Source organism: Dendrobium catenatum, unplaced genomic scaffold (genome assembly GCF_001605985.2).
Source record: "Dendrobium catenatum unplaced genomic scaffold, ASM160598v2 fragScaff_scaffold_1532, whole genome shotgun sequence".
In the NCBI taxonomy this organism is placed as follows: Eukaryota; Viridiplantae; Streptophyta; class Magnoliopsida; order Asparagales; family Orchidaceae; genus Dendrobium; species Dendrobium catenatum.
In genome coordinates this window covers 60275-83973 of record NW_021319994.1, presented here as the reverse complement: position 1 = coordinate 83973, position 23699 = coordinate 60275, and the positions used below count along the sequence as shown (strand labels likewise).

Sequence of the window (23699 nt, the reverse complement as noted above, 5' to 3'; positions counted from 1 at the left end):
ATAGCATTAAAATTATTTTAATCACATTCTTTTAATAAAAGTTTTAAAACCCACTTCACCCCCTCTTGGGATGCCATAGTCATCCAACAATAATCTCAGTATAAGTCTAATAGATCTGAAGCTCATTCTAATATAATTTAAATTAGAATATATTGACATAATTTTTTTCCTTAAAATTTGGTTGAGCAACAATTTTGATCTACCAATGATTTAATTCAATTTACGCACAACAATTCTAATCGCATTGAGAGATTGCGATTTAATCGGAAATTAAGCAAACAGATTTTGGCTTTTAAATTTTAATGCACATAATTTGAGTCGTCAAGAATTTTAAATAAATCGGAAGTTTTGAGATTGAATTTAATGCATTTGCACAATTATTATGTTGCGCTTTGGTTGCGCTTTAGTTGCGCTTTGGTTGCGCTTTAGTTGCGCTTTAGTTGCGCTAATTTTAAAATAATATTTTATTATTATCCGAACCTATCTCTGCGTTCGGTCACCTGACCCAATAATTTGCCCCACTCGACAGCCCCGAGCAATGGCTTCCTGTGCTTCCGTCTTCCCTGTTGTTCCATGGGAAAGCCCTATTTTGTGGCGATGTAAAGGAAGAAGAGAGCCGCATCAAACCAAGATTCCTCGTCTAATCGACCTGTTTGTCAATAATATGAGTTCGTCAATTGCCATCCACAGGTTTGTTGCACAGAATTCGCTCCATTCATCTCCATTTCCCCTCGGCTCAGATTCTTTGGAACCCGAGGTCAAATTTCGAACTGCCTTTTCGCACATGAGAACGCTCGAATCTCCTGTTATCTACGATACAATTACCGTACAAGATGAGCAGGCAGATTTTCCGTGGTTCGGATACGATCACTCCCTAATTTTACCCGGAAAAACCCTGGAAAGGATCTTCTGGGAGGATACTCCATGGATGCCGTGTTTTGATGATCTGTTGAATGTTCACGAGTCGTTGGGTTTAGCGAGGAAGAAGTACAATGCTCTTAGGAGGAGACAAGTCAAGGCAGAGACGGAGGCGTGGGAGAGAGCAGCGGAGGAGTACAAGGAGTTGGAACGGGTGATGCTGGAGAAGAAGCTTGCTCCTAGCTTACCTTATGTGAAGTCTCTGTTCCTCGGATGGTTTGAGCCGCTGCGGAGTGCAATTGAGAAGGACCTGAAGCTGGAGAAGGCAAAAAGACATAAGGCGGCTTATGCGCATCATTTGAGCCTCTTGCCAGCTGATAAGCTAGCGGTGATTGTGATGCATAAGATGATGGGGTTGCTGATGATGGGGCAAGAGGAGGGGTGTGTTCGGGTGGTGCAAGCTGCCATTCACATTGGAGAGGCAGTAGAAAATGAGGTAAGTGATATTGTTCTCTGGTGGGAAGATTGGTTTAAGTTGTGGCTACAATTGAAGTAATAGAATACAACAGAAGGGGTTTGGTGGGGGTATGAGAGGGTTGGGCAATTGGAATGAAATATTTTCATGATGTTCCTCGTTGCTATGGAACTTTTCCTTAGTTATGTGATTGATGAAACCTTATCCAATAGGTATTTCAAAATATGCAAACGCAATCATTGGAGAATATACAATATATTTATGATGCATGTTTTCCAACTAAAATATTAGGTGAAATATATAGTACTTTCTATGTACCATAATTCATTTCTTTTCTTTTATTAGCTTGTATTATACCATTATTTCCTCCTTAGATTCATGCTCTGAGCCCTAGCCATTGGCCCCCATCCCATGCCCCCTTCCTCCATGCCTTGCACCCTCTACTCCCTTGGTCGCTTCACTACCTTAATTTTGTTTTTTCTTAAAAGAATTTGATTGTTACTTCATGTAATTGTTATCGTTGTATGGTAATATCCAAATGCTTTGAGGCATTATTAATGGAGAGATTCTATTGAAGGAGGGAAAGATTAAAGAAATGCTTTAAAAGAGTATTTTTGGCAATATTTTCAAAGCGTTAAGCACAATGCGATGCATACGTATTTCATTTTGTTTCGATGCGCAAACTGCAAAGTGAAATGATGCGCAAACTGCAGGAGTTTCTAAGACTTAGATTATGCATATTACCAATACTTTGCAATATTACTGTTCTTGGTTCAGGCAGAAGATTAAACAAGGTAAATCTGTGGTGTTATTCAGCAAGGGAACACCGTAATGGAAGAAAAAGAGATTTACGTCTCTAATTGGCTTTAAGAAGATGGAGGAGTTTGAGTACCTTGGCATTAAGCTATCTTTAAGAAGATTGGGCATATGTGATTACAACTCTCTTATTCAGAAGATGAGATCTTGTGTCATGGCTTGGGGTAGCAGGCTGTTAGCAATTGCTGGAAGGCTGACGTTAATCAATGCCACTCTTATGCCCTCTCTGATGTATGCTATGACGCACTCATTGATCCCTAAGGCAGTGCTGATAGAAGCTGAAAAGATTTCTAGGAATTTCCTTGGGACAAGGGAGATGGAAAGAGAGGGAATGACTATGCTGCTTGAGTGTGTGTTGACCTCTTAAATTTTGGGTTGGGGTGGGGGGGCGGGTTTGGGTATACATGCTCCTACCAAATGGATAGGGCCACTTAGAGCCAGATTGCATGGAGCTTTCTGTCCAATTCTGATGGATGTTAAGGAAAGGCCTAAGTGCTAAATATGGGAGGAATCCTTTGGATAGGAAGGTTAAAAGAGTTAATTCTGCATCCTGGAAGATTATCTGTAATGGAGCAGATTGTTTGCAGAGATGTATTAGATAAAAGGTTTGTAGTGGGAGATCCATTGATGTCCTAAAGCAGGTATGGATTTGGGATAAAGTAGTGATTGATTGGCCCACATTTAATGCAGGTTGGAAGGGATGAAGGTATTTCAGTTGATTGCTACTGATGGTAGCTGGGATAAGGTACATATTATTGATCTGTTTGGGGAGATTTTTTGGGGGAAAGATCTGTGAAATTCCTATCCAAGTGAATGAAGTCGAATACTGTATGGAGCTTATCATGACACCGATTGGTAGATCTATTTCCTCTATTGTTTATAATTCAAGATGGAGGAAGATAATGTGGTAAATATTTACAAGCTCAAGTTAAATCCAGAGTCCGATTGTTCTGGTGGAGAGTGTATAAAGGGGTTATTCCTGTGGAGGAATGACTACTTAAGCTAGGCCTACAAGGTGGTATGGGATGTCCGTTTGAATGCCAAGGTATTGACGATTTAAATCATGTAGCAATTGGTTGTAAACAGCTGAGGATGACAGTTGAAGCTGCTGAAAAGTGGGGCTTCGTGCTATCCAAATTTAGGAGTCTTGAAGAATTGCAAATGGAGATTGGAAAATGTAGAAATGAAGATATCTCCTGGGCTGTTTTGTATTACAATATTGTGTTCCTTTGTTGGAAGAACAAGAATGATAAAAAGCGTGGTAATGTGTACATTTCTCCTCTTGTGACTGCTGGAAATGCTGTGGAAATGCTACATCAGCTGAAGAGTTACAGAAATTCAGAGCACTGGGATTCCATTCAACCTGTTGGGTTGGGTTTTTGTTCATGGTGCCCCTCCTCCGAATTGACTAAAAATAAACATTAATGGAGCTCTTCATGGTAACAATGCAAGAGGAATAGGATTGGTAGTTCAGAATAGTCAAGGAAACTTAATGATGGCGGCTGGTTGGAGTAGTTTACACTGGGACAACATGCAGGTGGAATTTCTTGCATTAAAATACATTGGAAGAATAGTTGATAGATGGATGTTTGGAATGCAAGGAATCTTGGTTGAGGGGGATAATGCAAGCGTTATTGTACATATGCATAAATTATGCAAAGAGGCTAGATGGAGAGATCGAGCTCAGGAAACTGACCAACTCAATTTAGGGGTGCAACCAAGTCAAGTTGGCTCGTGAGCTGACTCGAGCTTGACTCGGTAACAGGCTCGACGAACCGAGCTTATCAAGCCCGCGAGTCGAGCTCGAACACGGTTTTGAGCTCTATAGCTTATCGAGCTATTGCTCGAACAACCCATTGCTCGACTCGTGAGCTCGTCGAGTAGCTCGCATATGAAATCAGCATCGGGAAATGCAATCGTGGGCGGGAAAATAAATTCGCACGTAGGAAAAGCTAGCGACGATGCTAGTTGGACAGAAGCTTGATGATGAAATCTCAACGGCGATAGCTAGAGGAGGCGGACAGAAGCTCGCCAGCGGACGCAGACGGAAGCTCGACGAACGCTCGACGATGCGGATGGAAGCTCAACGAAGGAAGGTCGACGGACGGAAGCTCAAGCTGGCGACGGATGCTGGCCTTGGCAATGGACGACAGATGCTGGCACTAAAGACGAACAGCGGATACTGGAGCTGGCGAAGGGCAACGGATGCTGGCCCTAGTGATGGACAGCGGACGCTGGCATTGACGGACGGATTGAGCTCGAAATGCCGCTCGAGCAGCTCGACGATCCTTTTTTTCCTTTGTCGAGTTGAGCTTGACTCGAGTTCGAGCTCGAGCTCGAGCTCGAGCTTGGTATTTGACAGGCGAGCTAGACTCGAACACCCTCTGACTTGAGCTCGACTCGACTTGTTTGCACCCCTACCTCAATTGGATAAAATTGTTCAACTCGGTGGTGTTTGTGCATAGGCCGAGGTAGAGTAATAAAGCAACCCATTTTTGTGCTCAACAGGCTATTGAAAGTGTTTTTTTGTGGAAATATGGGGATGAAAATTTTTTGTACTTGCCTCAAGAATTTCTTAAAATTCTTGAGGAAGATTACTTGTTTAGTGTGTCTCTTTTTTAGTGGCCGTTGTTTGGCTTTTTTTTTTTGTTGATAGGTTGTTTGTAACCTTTGTTTTTTGATTTCAATAAAACAATATGTTCAAGTATCATAAATTCATATATTATATGCATATACTAATCATTTAACTAGCCAAATTTTAGCCCCATTTGGCAATAATTTTCTAAAAAAACAATATTGTGTTCAATAATATTAATTTTCAGTTATTCGAATCAAATATATAAATAACAAAGTGATGAAAGAGTAGTTAAAAAATAGAATTCTTATGAGATTTATTGACCAACTAGAATTGAGGGATGGCGGTAGCATGAAGTGAGAGAGAGTATGAACGTGAGACATCAAGAATCATTTTTTGGGAATAAGCTTGTGAACAAAAAGATACTAGCACCAACAATAAAAACCAGTGAGAAGTGTATATGAAAACTAGTGTACTAAAGAGTGAAAAGAAGAACCACTAAGAATTAAGTTCCAATGGGAGAGAGCTTAGAAATAATGAACAATGACTCAAGAAGTACAAGAAACAATGAGGAAAAACAAATGTTTGTTCTTAGTTCTTGTGGCATATGCTGAATCAAACCATTAAATATAAACCATGATTTCGTTTTGAGTCAGAGGATCAGAGCCAAGCACATTATGCTAATATGTGGTTCAGGAATGTGGTGCGACATGCATACTTTGTCGGGAGCTTGTGCTTCAGAGGCAAGCAATGTGAACATCTAGCATGTTGCTTCACTCCTAAAGCACACTTGTAATAAGGTTTATTTTAGGAAATCAAATTTATTTATTTTTGAATGGAAAATTTGATGGGAAAATGAGAGGATTAAAAAAATAGGCATCTTTTCTAAAAAGCACTATAGAGATTACTTCAAAAAAAGGCCAAAAAATAAATGAAACACAATTCAATGACTATAAATGTATTTCTCCTACAAATTAATAAGTACATCAAGGGAAATACAACCATGTTTTCTCATATTTTTCCTTTTCTTCTTTTCTATTTTTTCATTAACCAGATATATTAAAATATTTGGAGTATTTCCCAGCTTCTAACCTTCTTAGGCACACATGCATGTGATATGTTTCTATGATAGATTTTAATCATATAATGGTCATATGCTTTTTGGAGCTATCTTGATTTAAATCATACTCTTTCCATCAATGTGATATTCGTTGAAATACAGACGTGATTATAAATTTTGGAGTTTGGGCATGCTTTTAAAAGTTGTACACACTTTTTTATGCAACTTATTTTAAATTGAGCTTTACCTCGAGAAGCATGTCCATCTTTTTAAAGTTATTCTTGTTCAATTTTCGGTTCTCTTTTTAGGCAATTTCTTGTTGATTGGAATGTGCACTCAAATTTACATTCATGCGCATATAGTTGTATTTTGGCCACTTTCATGCTTTTTGATGCATGTATGTACACTTCTTGGGTGCATATTTACATTTTTGGCATAATTTTGCATTTTGGTTTACATATGCATGCATCACAATGTTATGCTATCCTGCTTGTATTTTGTATACTTAGGCAATTTTCGCATGGGAGAAAACCATGCTTTATGTCACGACCCGGCCCGGCTAGCCCGCCCATATTAACAGGGCAGCCATATTAACAGGGTGGAAACAAACGGTCGTACGAAGAATACTTTTAAGTTTCATTTCATAAATGACATAAACACAATAATCATCCAATAATAGAACAGTGAGAGAAAGAGCCTCTAAACTTCCAAATTGAAATATCTCTAGTACATTAAAACATGAAATTTCTTAAAACATGAAATTTCTTAAAACATAAACTGAAAATATTACAGTAGTCTACGATACATCAACCAACACATTACATAACATGATCATAAAAACCTGTCATCCTGGGATCCTCTAAGACGTTAGGTAATCGGCCTTTCAGCCATCACTCTCTAGCAGTCTCTCCAGAAAAACATTCCCACAAGCAGGGTGAGCTAACGCTCAACATGTAACAAGTATTTATCATAAATTCATGAAACAATAAAAATAATACGTTATGCATGAAATTTTCATTCAAAAGAATTTGAAAAAATAAAAATCATATTTTACATTTGATATGCATATACCATATAATCTTTTTCATACACAGTTTTCTTTAACTTTTTCCTTAAACTTTTTATTCTTCATAAAATTTTCCTTTCATCACAACCTTTATTTTATATGCATAAAATACTTAATCATAATATAATACACCCGTCCCGAAAGTACCAGTGTTTGTACTGATCAGGTACACAGTCAAATTTGGCCATTCCTTTATCATTTGCTCCGAAGAGACCCTTTATCATTGACTCTGAAGAGCCCCTTTATCATTGGCTCCAAAAAGCCCATTTACCATTTGGTACTCTGGATCATCATGCACATGCAATCATAATATATACACTGTGATTAAGTCATTCATAAATTCATATATGTTGCCTAAAATGTTTCATGCTCGAATGTTCTCATGTCTATCTAAATTTCAGTTAAAGAATATGTCATAACATTTAACCGCAAAGGTTTAACACTTAATGTAATGATAAACATAATTACAAAAATTTAACATTTCTTGAATACTAAAAATATAGAGAAAATAAGGAGGATCTACATATGATATTTATTGATTTAGAAAAAGCATATGATAAAGTTCCAAGAGAAGTGCTATGGAGAGTTCTTGAAAAGAAAGGAGTCAATAATGCTTATATTCAAATCATTAAAGATATGTATGCTCATTTCCCTATTTCGGTTGGGTTACATCAAGGATCAGCCTTAAGCCCATATCTTTTTGCTTTAGTCATGGATGTTCTCACTAGACATTTGCAAGAGGATGTACCTTGGTGTATGTTTTATGCTGATGATATTCTTCTTGTTGATAAGACTAGAGAGGGAGTTGAAGGTAAACTTGAATTATGGAGGTCAACCTTAGAGTCTAAAGATTTTCGCTTAAGTAGATCTAAAACGGAATATATGGAGTGTAATTTTAGTAGTAATAGACCTGGTGAGGGGATTGTGACTTTGGGCGATCAAGTCATTAATAAGAGTACACGTTTTAGATATTTTGAATTTATTGTTCAGAGTGATGGTGAAATAGATGGGGATATTATCAGCAGAATTCAAGTTGGATGGTTGAAGTGGAGGAATGCATCTGGCTTGTTATGTGATAGAAATATACCCCTCAAACTTAAGGGAAAATTCTATAAGATGGTAGTGAGGCCTGCAATGCTTTATGTTGCCGAATGTTGGCCATTAAAAGAGAAGCATAATACTAAGTTAAGTGTGGCAGAGATGAGGATGCTCAGGTGGATGAGTGGCTTTACCCTTAGAGATATGATACGAAATGAGCATATACGTGAAAAGGTTGGAGTAGCTCCGGTAGAAGATAAGATTAGAGAGAGTCGCCTTAGATGGTTTGGTCACATAAAACGGCGGCCTTTCGATGACCCGGTTAGGAGAGTAGAGGTATTAGATTTGACTTATGTTAAGAAAGGTAGGGGTAGACCTAAAAAGACTTGGTTAGAAAATATTAGGAATGACCTTTCTTTATTAGATTTAAACGAGAATTTGACATTTAAAAGGACACAATGGAGAAAAAGGATTCATGTAGCCAACCCCACGTAGTGGGATAAAGGCTTGATGTAGTTGTTGTTGTTGAATACTAAAAATACAGATAATTTTAACATGTGAAATTTATATACAAAGAAAATTTAACATAAAAGAAAAATTTAGAAACATGATGATGGGGACATCAGATCATCATAGAAAGTTTACCAGCGACGTGGCCGCCGATCTACGACCACGATCGAGTCTTTATATTTTTGAGTCAATGTATTTTATTTTCATGCATTTTATTATTTGCTTATGTGTATTTTATTATTTCCCGTTGTACCCCTTTTTATGGGAGTAGTCATGTGTAAGCCTAAGGGCATTTGTGTCATTTTATTTGGAGTCTTTTGTATGAGGCTATTTAAAGCTCCCTTTGTATTATTTTGAGGTTAATGAATGATTATTGAGATTTCTTCCTGCACTTGTGTTTTGAGACCTTTGAGAGTCCTTTGAGAGTTTTGGAGAGATCCCGTGGAGAGGGAGATTGACGCATCACCCACCAACCTTGGAGACGACCGGGTTCGTGGTTCTTCTCGTTATCTTTTCATTTTTTCCTCATCGAACTTCCTCCACCTTCCACTCCAAACCATCTGCCTCTTCACTCAACCCCGTTTCCATCCCATCGAACTTCCTCCACCTTCCACTCCAAACCATCTGCCTCTTCACTCAACCCCGTTTCCATCCCAAACCCCACGGCCTCATCTTGGCCGAAGCCCCCTAGCCCCATAAACCGTCGACCATAGCTCCTTGCCGCCGACCACCTCCCTTCTTTCCCCTTTGATTTGTTTCCTATTTCAGATTTGGTATTATTTGGAGTATATTTGGATTTGAATTTCAAAATATTTCCAAATATATTAATTCTATTTTAGGAAAGTTTTTGAATAAGATCCCTTTGAGTATTTTCATTCAATTGGATTTAATTTAAAACTTTCCTAATCCTAGAACTTAAATTAGGAAGCTATTAAACTTTATTCACTAAGGTCCACTGGACCATCATTGCCGCCGGCCCCCTTACGGATAGAATAAGGAATTCTTTCCTAAAAGCTCAGCCCTTCTCTTTGGAAAGATTTTCCTTCCCCTCATCAGCCGAAATTCCAACATTCAAACTTCTAAATTATTTCCTAAAACTGTGAAGAGGAATAAGGAAATAAATCCAATTTTCTATCAACCTCCCGCTGCTCCTCTTCACGGATTTCCTCAGGAATTCTGTCCAGAATTGCTTGTTCTCTTTGGAGAAGTTTGGGATTGTAACCTGCTGTTGACTGGTCCTTCCCCAAGCCATCACCATGGGTTATCTCTCCCCTCTCTCCAACCACTACTTCTTCCTTAGGCCAAAGCATTGAATGTCTTGAGTTCCCTTCTTCCAAACACCTCCTCCGGCATCAAAATCTGAGAAATTTTCTCAGAAGTTTGGAGCCCAACCTGAATACGATTTCAGGTTTTGAAATCCGCATTTGGAAGAAACCATGGACGAAGACGTTAAAGGCATCGAATGACGGACCTCAACATCTTTTTGGCAAAGGTTTCTTTTCTCACTTGTATCTTATTTCTTCGAAATCTAAATTCTCAATTGGTTAGGTTGTATTCACGAAAGCTCCTCCAAGTGTTCTTGCTAAGCCTAGTCATTCGTAGGAATTGAGCGTGCTTTCTATGCATCATAACTCTTGTTGTTAGATTAGGGATTACATTGAAAACTACTACTTTGCGTTGTTTTACTTATCTTAATTATTTTGAAAAATTTTCAACGCCTGGAGCATGTGATTTAGCCTATGCAAAGCACCTCTTTAACTGTTTTAATTGACGTTGTGAATTGCTCATAATTTTATTCCTAAATTGTTCTAATCAAAGAATTGTGCAATGTTTAAAATGAAGCCATAAGCATATCTTCTAAGTAGTCCTGCATCACATGAAATTTACTTTAAATACAAGTACCGTAAACTCAAACGACGTTGCTTATACTCGAGGCGTCCCCTTAATCGACACCTAATGCTAAATGTAAATACAATCATACTAATCATTAATCATAGAATATTTTCAATAATCACTTTAATTAAATTCTATTTTCGGATTTATTAAAAATTTAATTTTTAAGAAACCTAAAATTCATTAATTTCATCTAATAATCATGCCGAACTTCCTCCTAAACCTAATTAATAATTAGGTTAACTTAAATTTATGGATTATTTATTAAAAAAATTAAAATTTTGCTAAAAACTTAAATTTCCACCATTACAAATCTCCCAATGTCATTATGAAAAAAAAAACGTGAAGGGTTTTCTAAAAAATATCACAAGTTATGAAAAACCCTATCTTTCTAATCTCAAAAAATTTTGGGGAAAACTTTGTTTTTATGAAAATATTTCCCCTAACATTCCCCATAAGTTTCCCAAAGAAATTTTAAGTTTTAACAAAACCCTAGAAATTTTCTCTTCAAAAAATCTAGAGAAAGAGAATGATTTTCTTAACTTAAAACATATCTTAGTATTTTCTTAATCTTCCTCTTTGATTTCCCCCAAATCCAGCCGCCGGAAACCGCCCCCAAAACCTCCTGTCGCCCTCTCCTGTCCGCGCCTCTTCTCCCTTTGGTTCGGCCGAATGAAACAAATGTAAGAATGGGGAGGGATTCGATCTCTTCATGATTTAGGGAGTTAGGGATTTTAAAATTACTTATTTGCTCTTGCATACTTATTTTCGTTTTAATATCATTAAGGTTATTTAAGTAATTATCCATATTAGTTAAAAACTTCGTCGATTTTTAATTCCCAAACTAATCAAAATTCACTATAGGTTTTTATACCAATTTGCTCGAAATTTTGCATATAATTTTATAAAATTAATTTCGTCGAAATCCGATTGATATGAAAAATTCATTTAAATTTCATCGTGACGCATCGATATGCGTGCAACGCTTACGATCAACGATTTCAGGTTTTACACTTTAAATAAATGTTGATGCATTCATCAGCTTTGCATAGATTTGAGTTCATAGTGTGTGAGGAGGAAGAGTTCAACATATAAAAAAACCTTGAAAGCCCCTAAAACATGAGGATTTTTAATTTCACATTTAGAACTAGTGAAAATAAAATCATCTCTTTATAAAACATATTTTTCATCTTCAAGCAACCAAATGAGCCTTAAGTAGCATTGAATGTTTCATGAGTAATAGTGGAATAAATTTGTTCTGTGCTTTGCATGTATTTATGAATTAAATAATGAAAACAAGCAAATAATAAGAAGACATTGATTTATGAGAGTAAGGGGATTCAAAAAAGGTGTTGTCATATGTTATTGATTGTAGAACAATGATGTTCCAGGTGAATGGTTCACCTTCTTATTATATTTATGCATAGCTTTTTTTTTTTTTTTTAAATTCTCTAAAAATAACTTGGATGGATGTGATTAGTCAGGAAAATTTGTATATGAAATAATACTAAATAGAATATTGTTGCTTGCACCCATCTATTTGGCCCTTTATCAACACCTCTTATCTTATATTTCATTTAAACATATGCACGCGATATCTCTAAAGCCAAAAGCCTCCTCTTGGTTGTGCCGAAGTAAAATATGAAGGCATTAGACAATGCACATTATTATGAGCACCTCTTTTGGCAGTCATCTACAATAGAGTGCCATTATGCAACTTTTGTGACGTGATTTTTAAGAGGGTTTTATGGGAAAACACAGGTCGTAGTAGAAGTCATGTGAGTGCATCATCCTTTTAAAAGCTTATGCGTGCACTTGCGATCAGTTATAGCTTGATCAAGCTCTCATTCTTAGCATTTTCATTATCCAATGCCCATCATCTTATTCTTCAACATCATTTAATCTTTATGATCGAATCCCTTGTCAATTTTGTGTCTTAACAGAAGAACCCCCTACTCCCACCCTCTTTGCCTTCTCTACTGTGATTTAATAGTTTGTTATGAACATCTACGGCACCTAAGATTTTGTGATGATGTGCAGCCTTTTTCATTCATCTGGTATCCTTTTAGAATTCAACCACTATTGCTGTTGTTAAACATAGGATTTGAAAGAATGGGTTGTCATTGGCTTTAAAGCTCCTACCAAACGCCCTTGTGGGAGAAGTTCTCACAAGTACTATTGTGGATGTTGGCTTTCACTGTTCAGGGCCAATTATATACACCCTTGTGGTGTTCAATTCATGCATTTTACATTTCACAGGTATACTGAGTGGACATGATACATGGACTCAAATGTCTGACAATTGTTTTTTTCCTATGGATCTGTTGTTGATGTATAATCCACTGAATTGTTGATTCCATGGTCATGTTCAGATTCCAGGAATATGTATTGAAACTGCCTAGCATTTATTTACACAATTAATCTGATTCACTTTTAATTTGATATAAAAAGTTCTTAGTAAACATCAAAGCAACAGAAATAATAATGCTCTTTGTAAATCCTGTGAGCTTTAATGGTTATGCATACATATAAGGCTTTATGAAGTTTATTTAGTTGAATAATGACTCTGCAGTGCAGTCCGTGCATTACATGCATGATTTTAATTCTTTAGTTAGTTCTATTAACTTTGGAGGCTTGCTTGGTGTTTTTTGGGCTTTAAGCTTCAATTTTTTTGTCTCTCGACTGATAGGTTAGGATCCATGGCTATGTTGAGAAGACTAAGAAACGTGGGAATAGAGTGTGCCAAGATATCATTTTTACTAAAGAGCAGCAGAAGCGACGAAAACTTGTGATGAAGTTGATCAAAATGAAAAAGCTGGTTGACGTTCAGAAACTATTGAAAGAGGAGATTCATATGGAACCTTGGGGACGAGATGCTCAAGCCAAGGTTTGTGTATCTCTCTCTAGCTTTGAAATATTAGACCATGATTTTGGTCTCTTTTTCTGTAACTGAAACTTGTTATCTATGCAGTTGGGAACTCGGTTGATTGAACTATTGATAGAATCAGCATTTGTGCAGCCACCAATTAACCAATCAGGTGACAGTTCACCAGATATTCTGCCAGCTTTTAGGCACATATTAAAAGCTGTATCAGTTGAAGATGGGTAAGAAAATATGTCTATTATCCTGATTCTATTCTGCTGAGATTATTGAAACTGTATTCATTCTTTATTTTTTTGCTTTTTGAATAGAAAATTAAAGAACAAGTATGGAGTTATTGAATGCCATCCATTAGTTCACATGGGACTTGGTAGCACTGTATGTTTTTCTCAACTTTGTATATTTATAATTTTGACCGGTCATACTTTCTGTGTCAAGTCATAGCATTTATTTGAGTTTAATCATGTATCTAAACATTTGCCTATATTGGATTAGTGTTTTGTATTTTAGGCAGGTTGTTTTTCTTCTTATTTTTTTCCCCAATGAGCCCACCCACTCGTAATGTAGCTGGTTCAGCAAACCAAAAGCATAAGCGGGACGTCTGTGCAACATTTCTATTTCTATGTTTGGTTGTATCTTACGCTGTATTTTTGTAAGCTTAAAGTGTGACTTGTTTGTTGTCTTCTTTATCTTTCTTTATTCAGGCCAGGCTGATGGTGATTCCTTACCTACCAATGTTGATACCACCTAAAAAATGGAAAGGGTATGATTAAATGCATATCGTTATAATCTACTTAACGCTATGCATTTTCATTTTTTATGGTATACAGTATGATCTCTTTGAACACTACAAGATTGCTTCAACTAAATAGTGCATACATTGTCAAACTATGGAGTACTGTTCGCTCCCATATCTTTGTTTAGCTATTTCTGGATATCCATGCAAAACTCATACACGGTTTAATATTGTTAAGTATGTTTTCTTAGTGAGAACTCAGATTGCTTTCCGTTCACTTGTTTATGTCTTTTGATTTTTTCTGATCAGATATAACAAGGGCGGACATTTATTCTTACCTTCCTATGTGATGCGTACCCATGGAGCCAAGGACCAACAAAATGCGATTAAGAGTGTTCCTAAAAGGCAGCTAAATAAAGTTTTTGAGGTCTGTATTCCTTCTTGCCTGAAACAAATACTTCTTTTATTGTTGTTTAGTCAATTACTTTTGCTGTTTCTTGCTTCAGTTGGTTCTTTTTTCACAATTTTGAAGTCATTTCTAACTTGGTTATTGCCTTTCCAGTTTATGTTATATAAGCATGTTAATTGTTTTCATCCTTGATTAAATCAAAATTTAGTTTTCACTTAGCTTACCAGTTGGACTTGATTCACTACTATTGTCATACTTACCTTTCTCCATCCAATTTCATATTTGAATGGCTTGCTTATGCATGGAGGGCTGATGAGATTGTTTCCCGCACATTTCTTAGTTCCACTTGATTATGTCTTTGTTTGAAATTGCAGATATTCATTGCAGAAGTTTTCAGGAAGTATTTTATAAATTGACAGATATTGATGTTTTGTTAAGGAATAAATTTTAAGATTAAACCATAGTATAAAGTTTTATGATTAGGTTACTCATATTCTTTTATAGGTTAGCATCATCTATATTTGGGGTTATCTTCCTTTTGGAAACAACAAAGTCATTTCCGTGGCATCTCATATTCATCCCATTTTAGAAAACTTCTTCCTTCTTTGGCTGATAACCTTTTGCTTTTTTTTTTTTGTAGTGCATCAATGTAGCCTTGGTGTTTTCCCTATGTGGCTTTGTTATAAATAGCTCTTATTTAGTGATGTGGTGTTAGTTTTGTGTGGAATCTGATTGTGTCGATCAATTATGTTGTACTATTGCCTCAGACCTCAATTCAATATGTTGAAGTTGCGGGGGTTACATGGAGTATTAACCCTGTTTGGGTTTTGGTGACTCGGCGTTGCATTTCTGAGCACCTCATCATTGGGCACCCGAGCACCCCAACATTGCAAATCTGATTGCTTTGGCGTTGTATATTTTTATGTCTGAAAAAGACAGAATTGAGCGTTACGGAGCTTCGAACTACAACTCCGCGACGCTGTCAGACATACTGAATGACAAAGATTTGAGCGCCGTGGCGCTCCAAACTGGCATCGTGGCGCTGTGGGGCGGGCTAACATTTTTTCTTTATCGTTTTTCATTAAGGGTGTCGTGCCTTGGTGGTTGTTGCGTTGCACATCTCTTGGTTAGTTGTAAGTTGAGAATGGTGGAAGAGAGAAGAGAAGCAATGAGAGAGTGAGAGATAAGAGATATATGTAGTTTTTTCTCTCAATTTTTATAGTGGATTTCTTGGGTGGTGTGGCTCCATGGTTTTATCTCGATTTCAGGTTTTTCCATGTTAAATTTGTCTGTTCTTTATTTTCGCTGCATTTAATCTTTCTTGTTTGTATTCATTGCGTGATTTTACTTCCCCCAACCCCCCAATATGTGTTTGATTGTTGACCTCAATGTGTTATCCAAAGGACAAAAAAAATCAGCTAACCTGTAAGCCGTTGGATCCACGATATCTGCCCGAAATCCCGACTGAAATCCCGAAATCATGCAAGGAATCCCGCTGAATCCTGTAAGCTCGGCGCCGTTGCGTCGCTTCTCCGCGAATTTCGCTCAAACCCCGCTCGAGGTCGCTCTATTAGCGTCGTTAAATACCCGCTGCTCTTCGACTCTCGACTCTCTTCCTGCGCTCGATCTCCACTGTCGGGCTCTTCCACTCTCCTACACGACCGAACCCCCTTCCTCCTCCGACTCCACACACAGAGCCGGAACTCTGCTCTGCTCTCCGAGCTCCATCTCGACGTCCTCCCCTTGCTCCATTCGGCCAAATCCCGTGAGAGAGAGGGAGAGAGTTCCGAGCCTTACCTGTGCCGACTGAGGCTCCTGATCTCATTTCCCTAGTCGCCTCCAACCCGCCACCTCGAACTCCCTCTGACGACGTCCCTTCTTGCTCGGATCAGAAGTTACGACATTCTGAGCGGAAGTAGGGACGGGAGTTTGCTGGCTGTGAAGGTAATTTCCTTTCCAGTCCATTGGAAGCCACGACACCTTGGATTGGAAGCAACCGCAGGAACTCGCTTGCTTTGAACATTCAACGACTCGCCCTTCCTGTTTGATCGGACATTACGACATTTCGATCAGAAGCAAGAATGGGAGCTGCCCGGTGTGAAGAAAACTTTCTCCCTTGCGTGCGCCTCTTCCCCGACTTCTTCGTGGCTGCTCGACTCTGCTCTCCTGACGGCATTCCCTTCGTTAGATCGAAAATTACGCCATTTTGATCGGAAGTAAGAACGAGTGCTCGCTTGCTTTGAAAGAAACCTTCTCCCTTTCGCGTCTCCTTCTGTGCCGGCCAACTTCACACCTTCCACGACATTCCCTTCTTGTGGACCTGAAGTTACACCATATTGATCGGAAGCAACCAGGGAGCTCGTAGGCCGTGAAGGTAATTCGCTCCCTTTCACGCGCCTCTTCGGCCAAATCCCGCAAATCCGCCGAGCAGAGGGATTTAAGTAAATTTTTTTTATAAGTAATATAAAATAATTTTAATAATAATTATAATAATTAAGTATAATTAATTATAATTATTATTTTTAATTAATCATAATTTGTAAACTAATTATTATTAATTAATTATATTTTATTAGAATTAATTAATATTAAGTTATAATTAATTTTAAATTAATCATAACTTATTGTTTTAATTAATTTTAATTAATTATTCTAATTAATTACAAATGATTAATTAAAAATAATTATTTAATTAATTGTATTTAATTGATATTGATTATAATTAATAAAAAATGTGTCTTGCCTTGTCTCAGTCCACGAGCCTTCACTGCTGACAACCCCGCGAAGGTACGAATTTTCTTAACTCTGATTCTTGCTTTCGTTGTATGTGTTGGACCGGCAAACCACCTATGCACGCCTTTATTGCGCGTGGTGGGATGGGACCCTGGTGCGGCGCCTACGATGAGTAGGGATGTCAATTTTTGACACGGCCCGAAACCCGACCCGAACCTGACTCGGAAAAATCCGGGACACGACCCGAACCCGACCCGGAAAAATATGGGTTTGGGTTGAACAAATCAACCCGTTTTAAAAATCGGGTCGGGTTTGGGTTGACCCAGCAACCCGAAATTGACTCGAAAGTGACACGAAAACTCATATTTGACCTGAGAACCCGAGATTGACCCGATTTTGACATGAAAATCAATTATTGACCTGATTTTGACCTGAAAATTAGCAATTTTAGGTCAACTTCGGGTCATTCGTTTTGGGTCGGGTTGACCCGGACCCGAATCGGGTCGGGTTGACCCGGACCCGAATCGGGTCGGGTTCGGGTCCAGAAACCTAACCCGTTTTTAAAAACGGGTCGGGTTCGGGTTGACCTGAACAGTGCCGGGTCAGTTCTGGGTTCGACCTACTGACCCGAATTGACACCCCTAATGATGAGGCGGGTAATCACCTAAAAACCCTACTTCAATGTTCGTGGCGGACCGGAAAATCGCCCATGCATGCCTTTATTACGCGTGGTGGGATGGGACCCCGGTGCGGCACCTACGACGAGGCGGGGTCGCTCATAAGTACCCTCGAGTTGGGGGAAAGCAAACTATTTTTTTAAACAGATACCGTCAAAGATCCCATGCACGCCTTTATTGCGCGTGGTGGGAAGAAATATCACGGCCGTGGTGTCCTCGTCCGAGGACACCTACCATGCACGTCTTTATTGCACGTGGTGGAAAATGCCCAGTTTTTCGTAGTTTTTCCCTAAACGGGGAGACGTCGGGAGGCTACCGAAATTCGGGTGGAATCATATTGTACTCGGACCTATTTGAACTCAAAAAGAACAAAAGATGGACTCCAGTGGACAATGACTTGTGGACTTTTGAACTTGATTGAACACGAGCAGGGGACATGTATAAAACTTAAATGATTTCTAAAGTTCATTCAAATAAAATGAAATTAAACTGAAACAAAAAATCAAATCATTTGAACATGAAAATGAACTTGTAAAGATTTCATAAATTGTGGACATAACACTTGAACTTGTAAGCATTTGACTCAAATTCAAATGATAATGTGCAATTAAACTCAAAAGGAGAGCAAGGAACTTAAACTGAACTCAAGCTGGATCCAAAATAGGGACTTGAGTTTGAATGGGATGCCAAGAGTTGAACCCATAACGACATACAAGACTCAAGCATGAGTTAAACCTTGAACTCGGGTCTGATGAAATACATAGGATCAGGGCTTTGGATGAATGAACAAATCAGAGTCTAAATGCACAGTTCTCTAAGCTAACAACAAGTTGCAAGTGGGTGATGAAACCCCGATGCACATGAAAGATGAATGTAACGAACTCCTACGACAATCCCTACATATGCCTGTAGATTGAGATGGCAATACCGGCATTCAATAGCGAAGGCCCGTCCCTACGAACAAATACAATCAACAACCCACCTGAGATTGGTGAAAGGTGGATATGATGTAGAAATAATGGGTCTTCTACAAGCACTTCCAGGAGGTTGTAGTGGATATAATGATTTCTTGCAAATGAATACTTATGGATAACAACAGTGTATTATAAGTACAATGAACCACTATGGACACAAGTACAAATATCACCTACGATAGTGGTGATCAAGATCTTCAAGTACGTCGGGTACAAGGGCAACTCGATGTACAAAAAAGAACACCTCCTAAAGGAATGGAAGAGTTGTTTGAGCAAATTCGAACTAAACTTTCTGGTGTTTCAAATTTTTTTTTGATCCTGCACTTAAGAAGAAGACAATTCTGACATCCACAAATATCAAAAATATCAAGTCTACTACATTGAAGATCTTAAAAGGAGTCCCTTTCAAGGCAGTGGCCACGAACTTCAAGGAATACCTCCCCGGTGAATGGGAAAGGGGGAGTCAACATCAAGACCTTCTCGCCACCGGATCCGCAACAGTCGTACTAGCGGACATAAAGCGTGTATAAGCTCTCAAATGAAATGTTGTGTGTTCAAATGACAATTTCCTACACAACTAAAATATTTCAAAATACCCCTGCACGTACACCTTAGCTTGTATACACATACGTACACAAAGGGGTATGTCAAATCAACGAAATTCTAAAACACCCGCATGGGCCCCGGCGAGCTTGTTGTAAAAATACACGCGATGTCTAGGGATGCTGCGCGGGTTAATAAGTGAATTCAAGTTCGAACCTTATCCTTCTATACTGATCAATAGGAGTCGACAGGGTTTGAACCTTCAAACAAATACGCGGTTGTAACGATCGATGTATTTGTTTTAATACATTCATATTAGGCCTTCATGGCCTATAATAAAGAGGATTCACTAAGGCATAAAGCCTACGAAACCCGATCCTCCTAAACATATAAATAGGAGTAGATAGGGTTCAAACCATCGGATAAATATACAGTCACGAAGTGGACCGGAATATTCATCTTATACATTCATATTAGGCCTTCAAGGTCTATAGCAAAAGAAATTCATTTCAAAGGCACAAAGCCTACGAAACCTGACCCTCTATCGGCAAGTCGATAGGATCGACAAGGTTCAATCCAAAAATGGAAATGATCCAAGGCACCCCGATGATGGCCGTGTTGAATGCAAATCTCAACCGGAGGGGTCCATTCCAAATATCACTCAAATGCCACCCAAATACTCAAAAAATCCAAAATTCTAGAAATTCCAAAATCTCAAAAATATTTAAAATTGAAATCTAACCATCAATTGCTTAAAACAAAATCCTTCCACCATCCGCAACAGTTTGTCGAGGTGGACAAATTAAAAAACCACTTCAGCTCACATAGAGCAAAATGCCTAGTCAAAAATATCATTAGGATCCATTCTCAAACAACCTCCTGCTAGTAAGGACGTGGTACGTGTCCTCTAACCGGCGGTTTTGCCGCCAAATGGCATCGCAGGATAAACGGTTATGACCCGGGACCATTTGAACCGAGTGATTTTGCCGCTAAATGGCACAACGAAATACCGGTTATGGCCAGCGCCGATATGTTCCTTAATGGCATTAAATCCTTGAGATATGAATCAATAGGATATGATTGATAGGGCACAAAGCCCTCTGTTAGCTAAGGTGGATTCAAATTTGTCCCCTTAGAGAAACATTCACCCCAGGTCTACAAGGTACCCTTGGACGAAGCAACCCATGGCTGCCGACAAGGATCTTTCTGTCAGGTTGGGTCGACTACCTCCTCTAACTAAGTAGATCAGGGACCACGATGGCCCGGGACAACGGAACCATGGGATCTTGATCGGGTCTATCATCCATTCCCCCACCATCCGCTTTAAGTGTAAGGTGGTGAAATTTCTATTTTAAATATCAAATTTTCCTAATTCTCAAATTCAAAATCCAATTCTCAAATCCAAACCTATGCTGTTACTATATACCAGATAACACATATTCTCTACGTATCTGATTGACGACTAGCCTTAATCAAAAGTTCTCTCCCGTGATCGGGAGAGGTAATTAACTATAGGGGCTTGCGCCTATAGGAAACCAGAACTCAGATCATAAAGTCCTCACAAAATGAGGGCGAAATCTCTGAGTAGTATCTTATCTACAAACCTATCTGCCTTCCAAAATTTACCCGCAACTTTATTCCGTTAAAACTCTCTCGCCATACAAAAAGCAATCACAGTGCGGGCAGAGGCCGAGGCCGAATTTTCGGAGCCCACATACATCTTCTATCATTAATGATGTGAACCTTTGATAGGGGCTCATGATTACATCTCGTATCATATGTGAACCTTTGCACGATACCATCTTCTTGCACGGAATGGTGCTGTTGAGAACCTCCATTCTGATTCATCTTTTCTAAGATAAAGGCTTTTTCATAAGAAATGGCTCATACCAGCATATCCTTGACTTGCATGTTGACTTAGAAGAGTTCTTGTTCTCCACATGGGTTTTCTCATTTTCGCAGGCCATTAGTTATGAAACTTGTAGGTTGACTTGATCTATAGCTAAGGCAAATCAACTTCATCACTAAGGATGTACTCATTTTTTTCTTTATAATCCCTTTCATTTGACTAGAGTTAGGTGTAGAAAAGCTCCAATTCCTTGATAATTTATTATGGAGTCCCACAAGATTCTTCATAAAGGTGGTACACCGATTAAGTATATTTCTATTACAATAGCTTTCCTTAGAACTGTGGTAGCTCATACACGCCATGACTTTGCTACAATTGTTGTCATCAGATCTACTTCTCTTATTTGTTACTAATTGAATCAAATTTACTCTTCAAGTGTAGTTGAATACTTGAATTCATCCCAATACAATATTAAAATATAATTGGTCTTTTCACGAGTTCCACCCATACAAGTAGATGGGAAGTAACTTTCAATCAATGATATTTATTGTAAAATGGAGTAATCATTAGATTAAAAAACAGATTTTTAGTTGCTCCAAGCAATTGTTGATGTTACCAGGATTAAATGTCGTATAAGTATAGCTTTCCTCAAATTTGAAAGATTAATGCTTTACTTCTTTCGAAGTTCTCTTGATGGATGCATCTTTCATTTCTTCACCGATCACCAGCCTTCTCCTTTATTTTATTGGCCAATAATACCAATTTGATATGGCTGTCCTCTTGGAAAGAAATCTCTGTTGGTACAGGTTGAGCGGTTTGTTAACAAGGTGCTTGCTCTATTGCTGTTGGGATTATTATAATTAGGTATGCGAGACGAGATTCAAGTTTTGTTGCTGAAGAGTTATACCTTTCAAGTCACATGAAGGCAGTAGGGTGATCCTAACAGTTATAAAATGACTCTTGGTTCAGACTTCCCTTGCTCTTGCTTCGTAGCATTCCTAAGTTTTTGCCATCTTTCTATTTGGTCTGCAGCAAGAACGTTTGGCTTTGATATAAACTTGACACAAATTGAGGGGGAATGCTCAAGCGGCCGTTCAAGAAAATCCATTTAATGTGGAAGAGATGTATGGTGGGAAGGTTGTGGCTAGTAAGTGGGAAGCACAAGCTTATAGATTATGAGAGTAGATGGAACTTGGTAGAAAAAATGAGAAAATTTGAATTTTATTATTGCAGGAGGAAATTTGCTAAACTGATTATGTTTGGTTCTTCATTTTATCAAATCATTCTAGTAAGGTGAGGACTCCTTTTTGCCCCAAGGAGTTTCTATAGGTTGAACAGGACTATTGTTCTGTTGTTGGATTTCCCTTTTAGGGAGTTCTCAGGTAGCACATAGAGGGAAGTAGAAAGACAATGGACTAGTTCAGGAGGAACTAATTTGATTTTTCTATCATCAAAATATGTTTATGAGGGTTGATTTTTTTTTTTTGGAAAATGTATGAGGGTTGTTATATATAAGCAAATGGCAACAGTAAAAAGCCAGCAAAACCCAATAAAATACAAGAAAATTAAAGATACATTTAAATCTCCCTATTCTATTTTTGAAAACTGGATAATATATAAGATTTAATGAGATGCCTTGGAGCTATCTTAGAAATCTGTTCCTTGCTTGTGGGGACGACACAGCTATATCCAACCTATCCTAATACCATCCCAAATCAATCAATACACTGCCTCCTTAAGTTGTTCATCTTTTGTGGTATTCAGTGGTAATAGTGTGCGTTGGTGCATTCTTGATGTTTCCCCATTGTAGCATTGATATAGCTACCTTCTTAAATTGGTTTATAAGATTTTGAGGTTCTTGAGACCCTCTTGGATGCATTCTTAAAAGCAAAGTTCATTTGCATGCACACTATGGCCTGTGACTTGAAACATCAAGCAGATAAAATAGTGAAAATAATAGAATAATTGTGAGTTTCTGTAGTTGGTGGAGACTTTAGTGGCCAACAAGTTAAGAGGTTACGGTCTTGTTAGTTTAAAATAAAATGGTTTTCTGTTATTTGAAAATGTAGTATTTGTTCAGTTTGCAGTTTTAGCATGGTAAACTTTTAAAAAGCCTATCATATTGTAGCAAACCATACACAAGCAAAACTAAAGGTTGAAATATGCTTGTATTATTTTCCTTTTCTAGATGTGCAACAATTTTTTTTAACTCTCAATAGCCACCAAGATATTTTTAATAAGGTTTTGACTGGTGTTATAAAGAGCTCTAAGTTCTCTCAAGGCGATATGGTTGCCTATTGCTTGATGCACTAGTTGCCACCCTAGATGTTTGCATGAACAAAATGAGGTGTTATAAAGAAAATAGCTATATTTGTATAAACTAATTTTAAGTATGATGAATGCTTTAGTTTTGAAGCATGAAATCATCACATTAAAATAAATGGGAAAAATTATGGATTCTTAGGTTTATCTTATTTCTAAGTTCAGAAGTCTTCATAAGTAGGTTAATTTAGACATCCCCAATGAACTATTTGTGTCTATAGGATGTATAGCAAAATTTTGACTTTCATTGGCAAATTTTTTTTTTTTAATTAGGTTTTGGCGGG

General features: G+C 38.0%; 1 protein-coding gene across 2 annotated transcripts in view; it reads left to right on the top strand.

Moving 5' to 3' along the window:
* Positions 1–524: 524 nt before the first annotated feature.
* The window catches only part of LOC110111660 (DNA-directed RNA polymerase 3, chloroplastic), a gene marked incomplete at its 3' end in the record, with an annotated part of 59940 nt that continues 36765 nt past the window's right edge, over positions 525–23699 (top strand). For both annotated transcript variants that reach the window (XM_020843634.2, XM_020843635.2), the window contains 6 exon segments: positions 525–1354; positions 12981–13178; positions 13263–13396; positions 13484–13550; positions 13877–13935; positions 14218–14335. In XM_020843634.2, coding sequence (XP_020699293.2) covers positions 539–1354; positions 12981–13178; positions 13263–13396; positions 13484–13550; positions 13877–13935; positions 14218–14335 — 1392 coding nt within the window.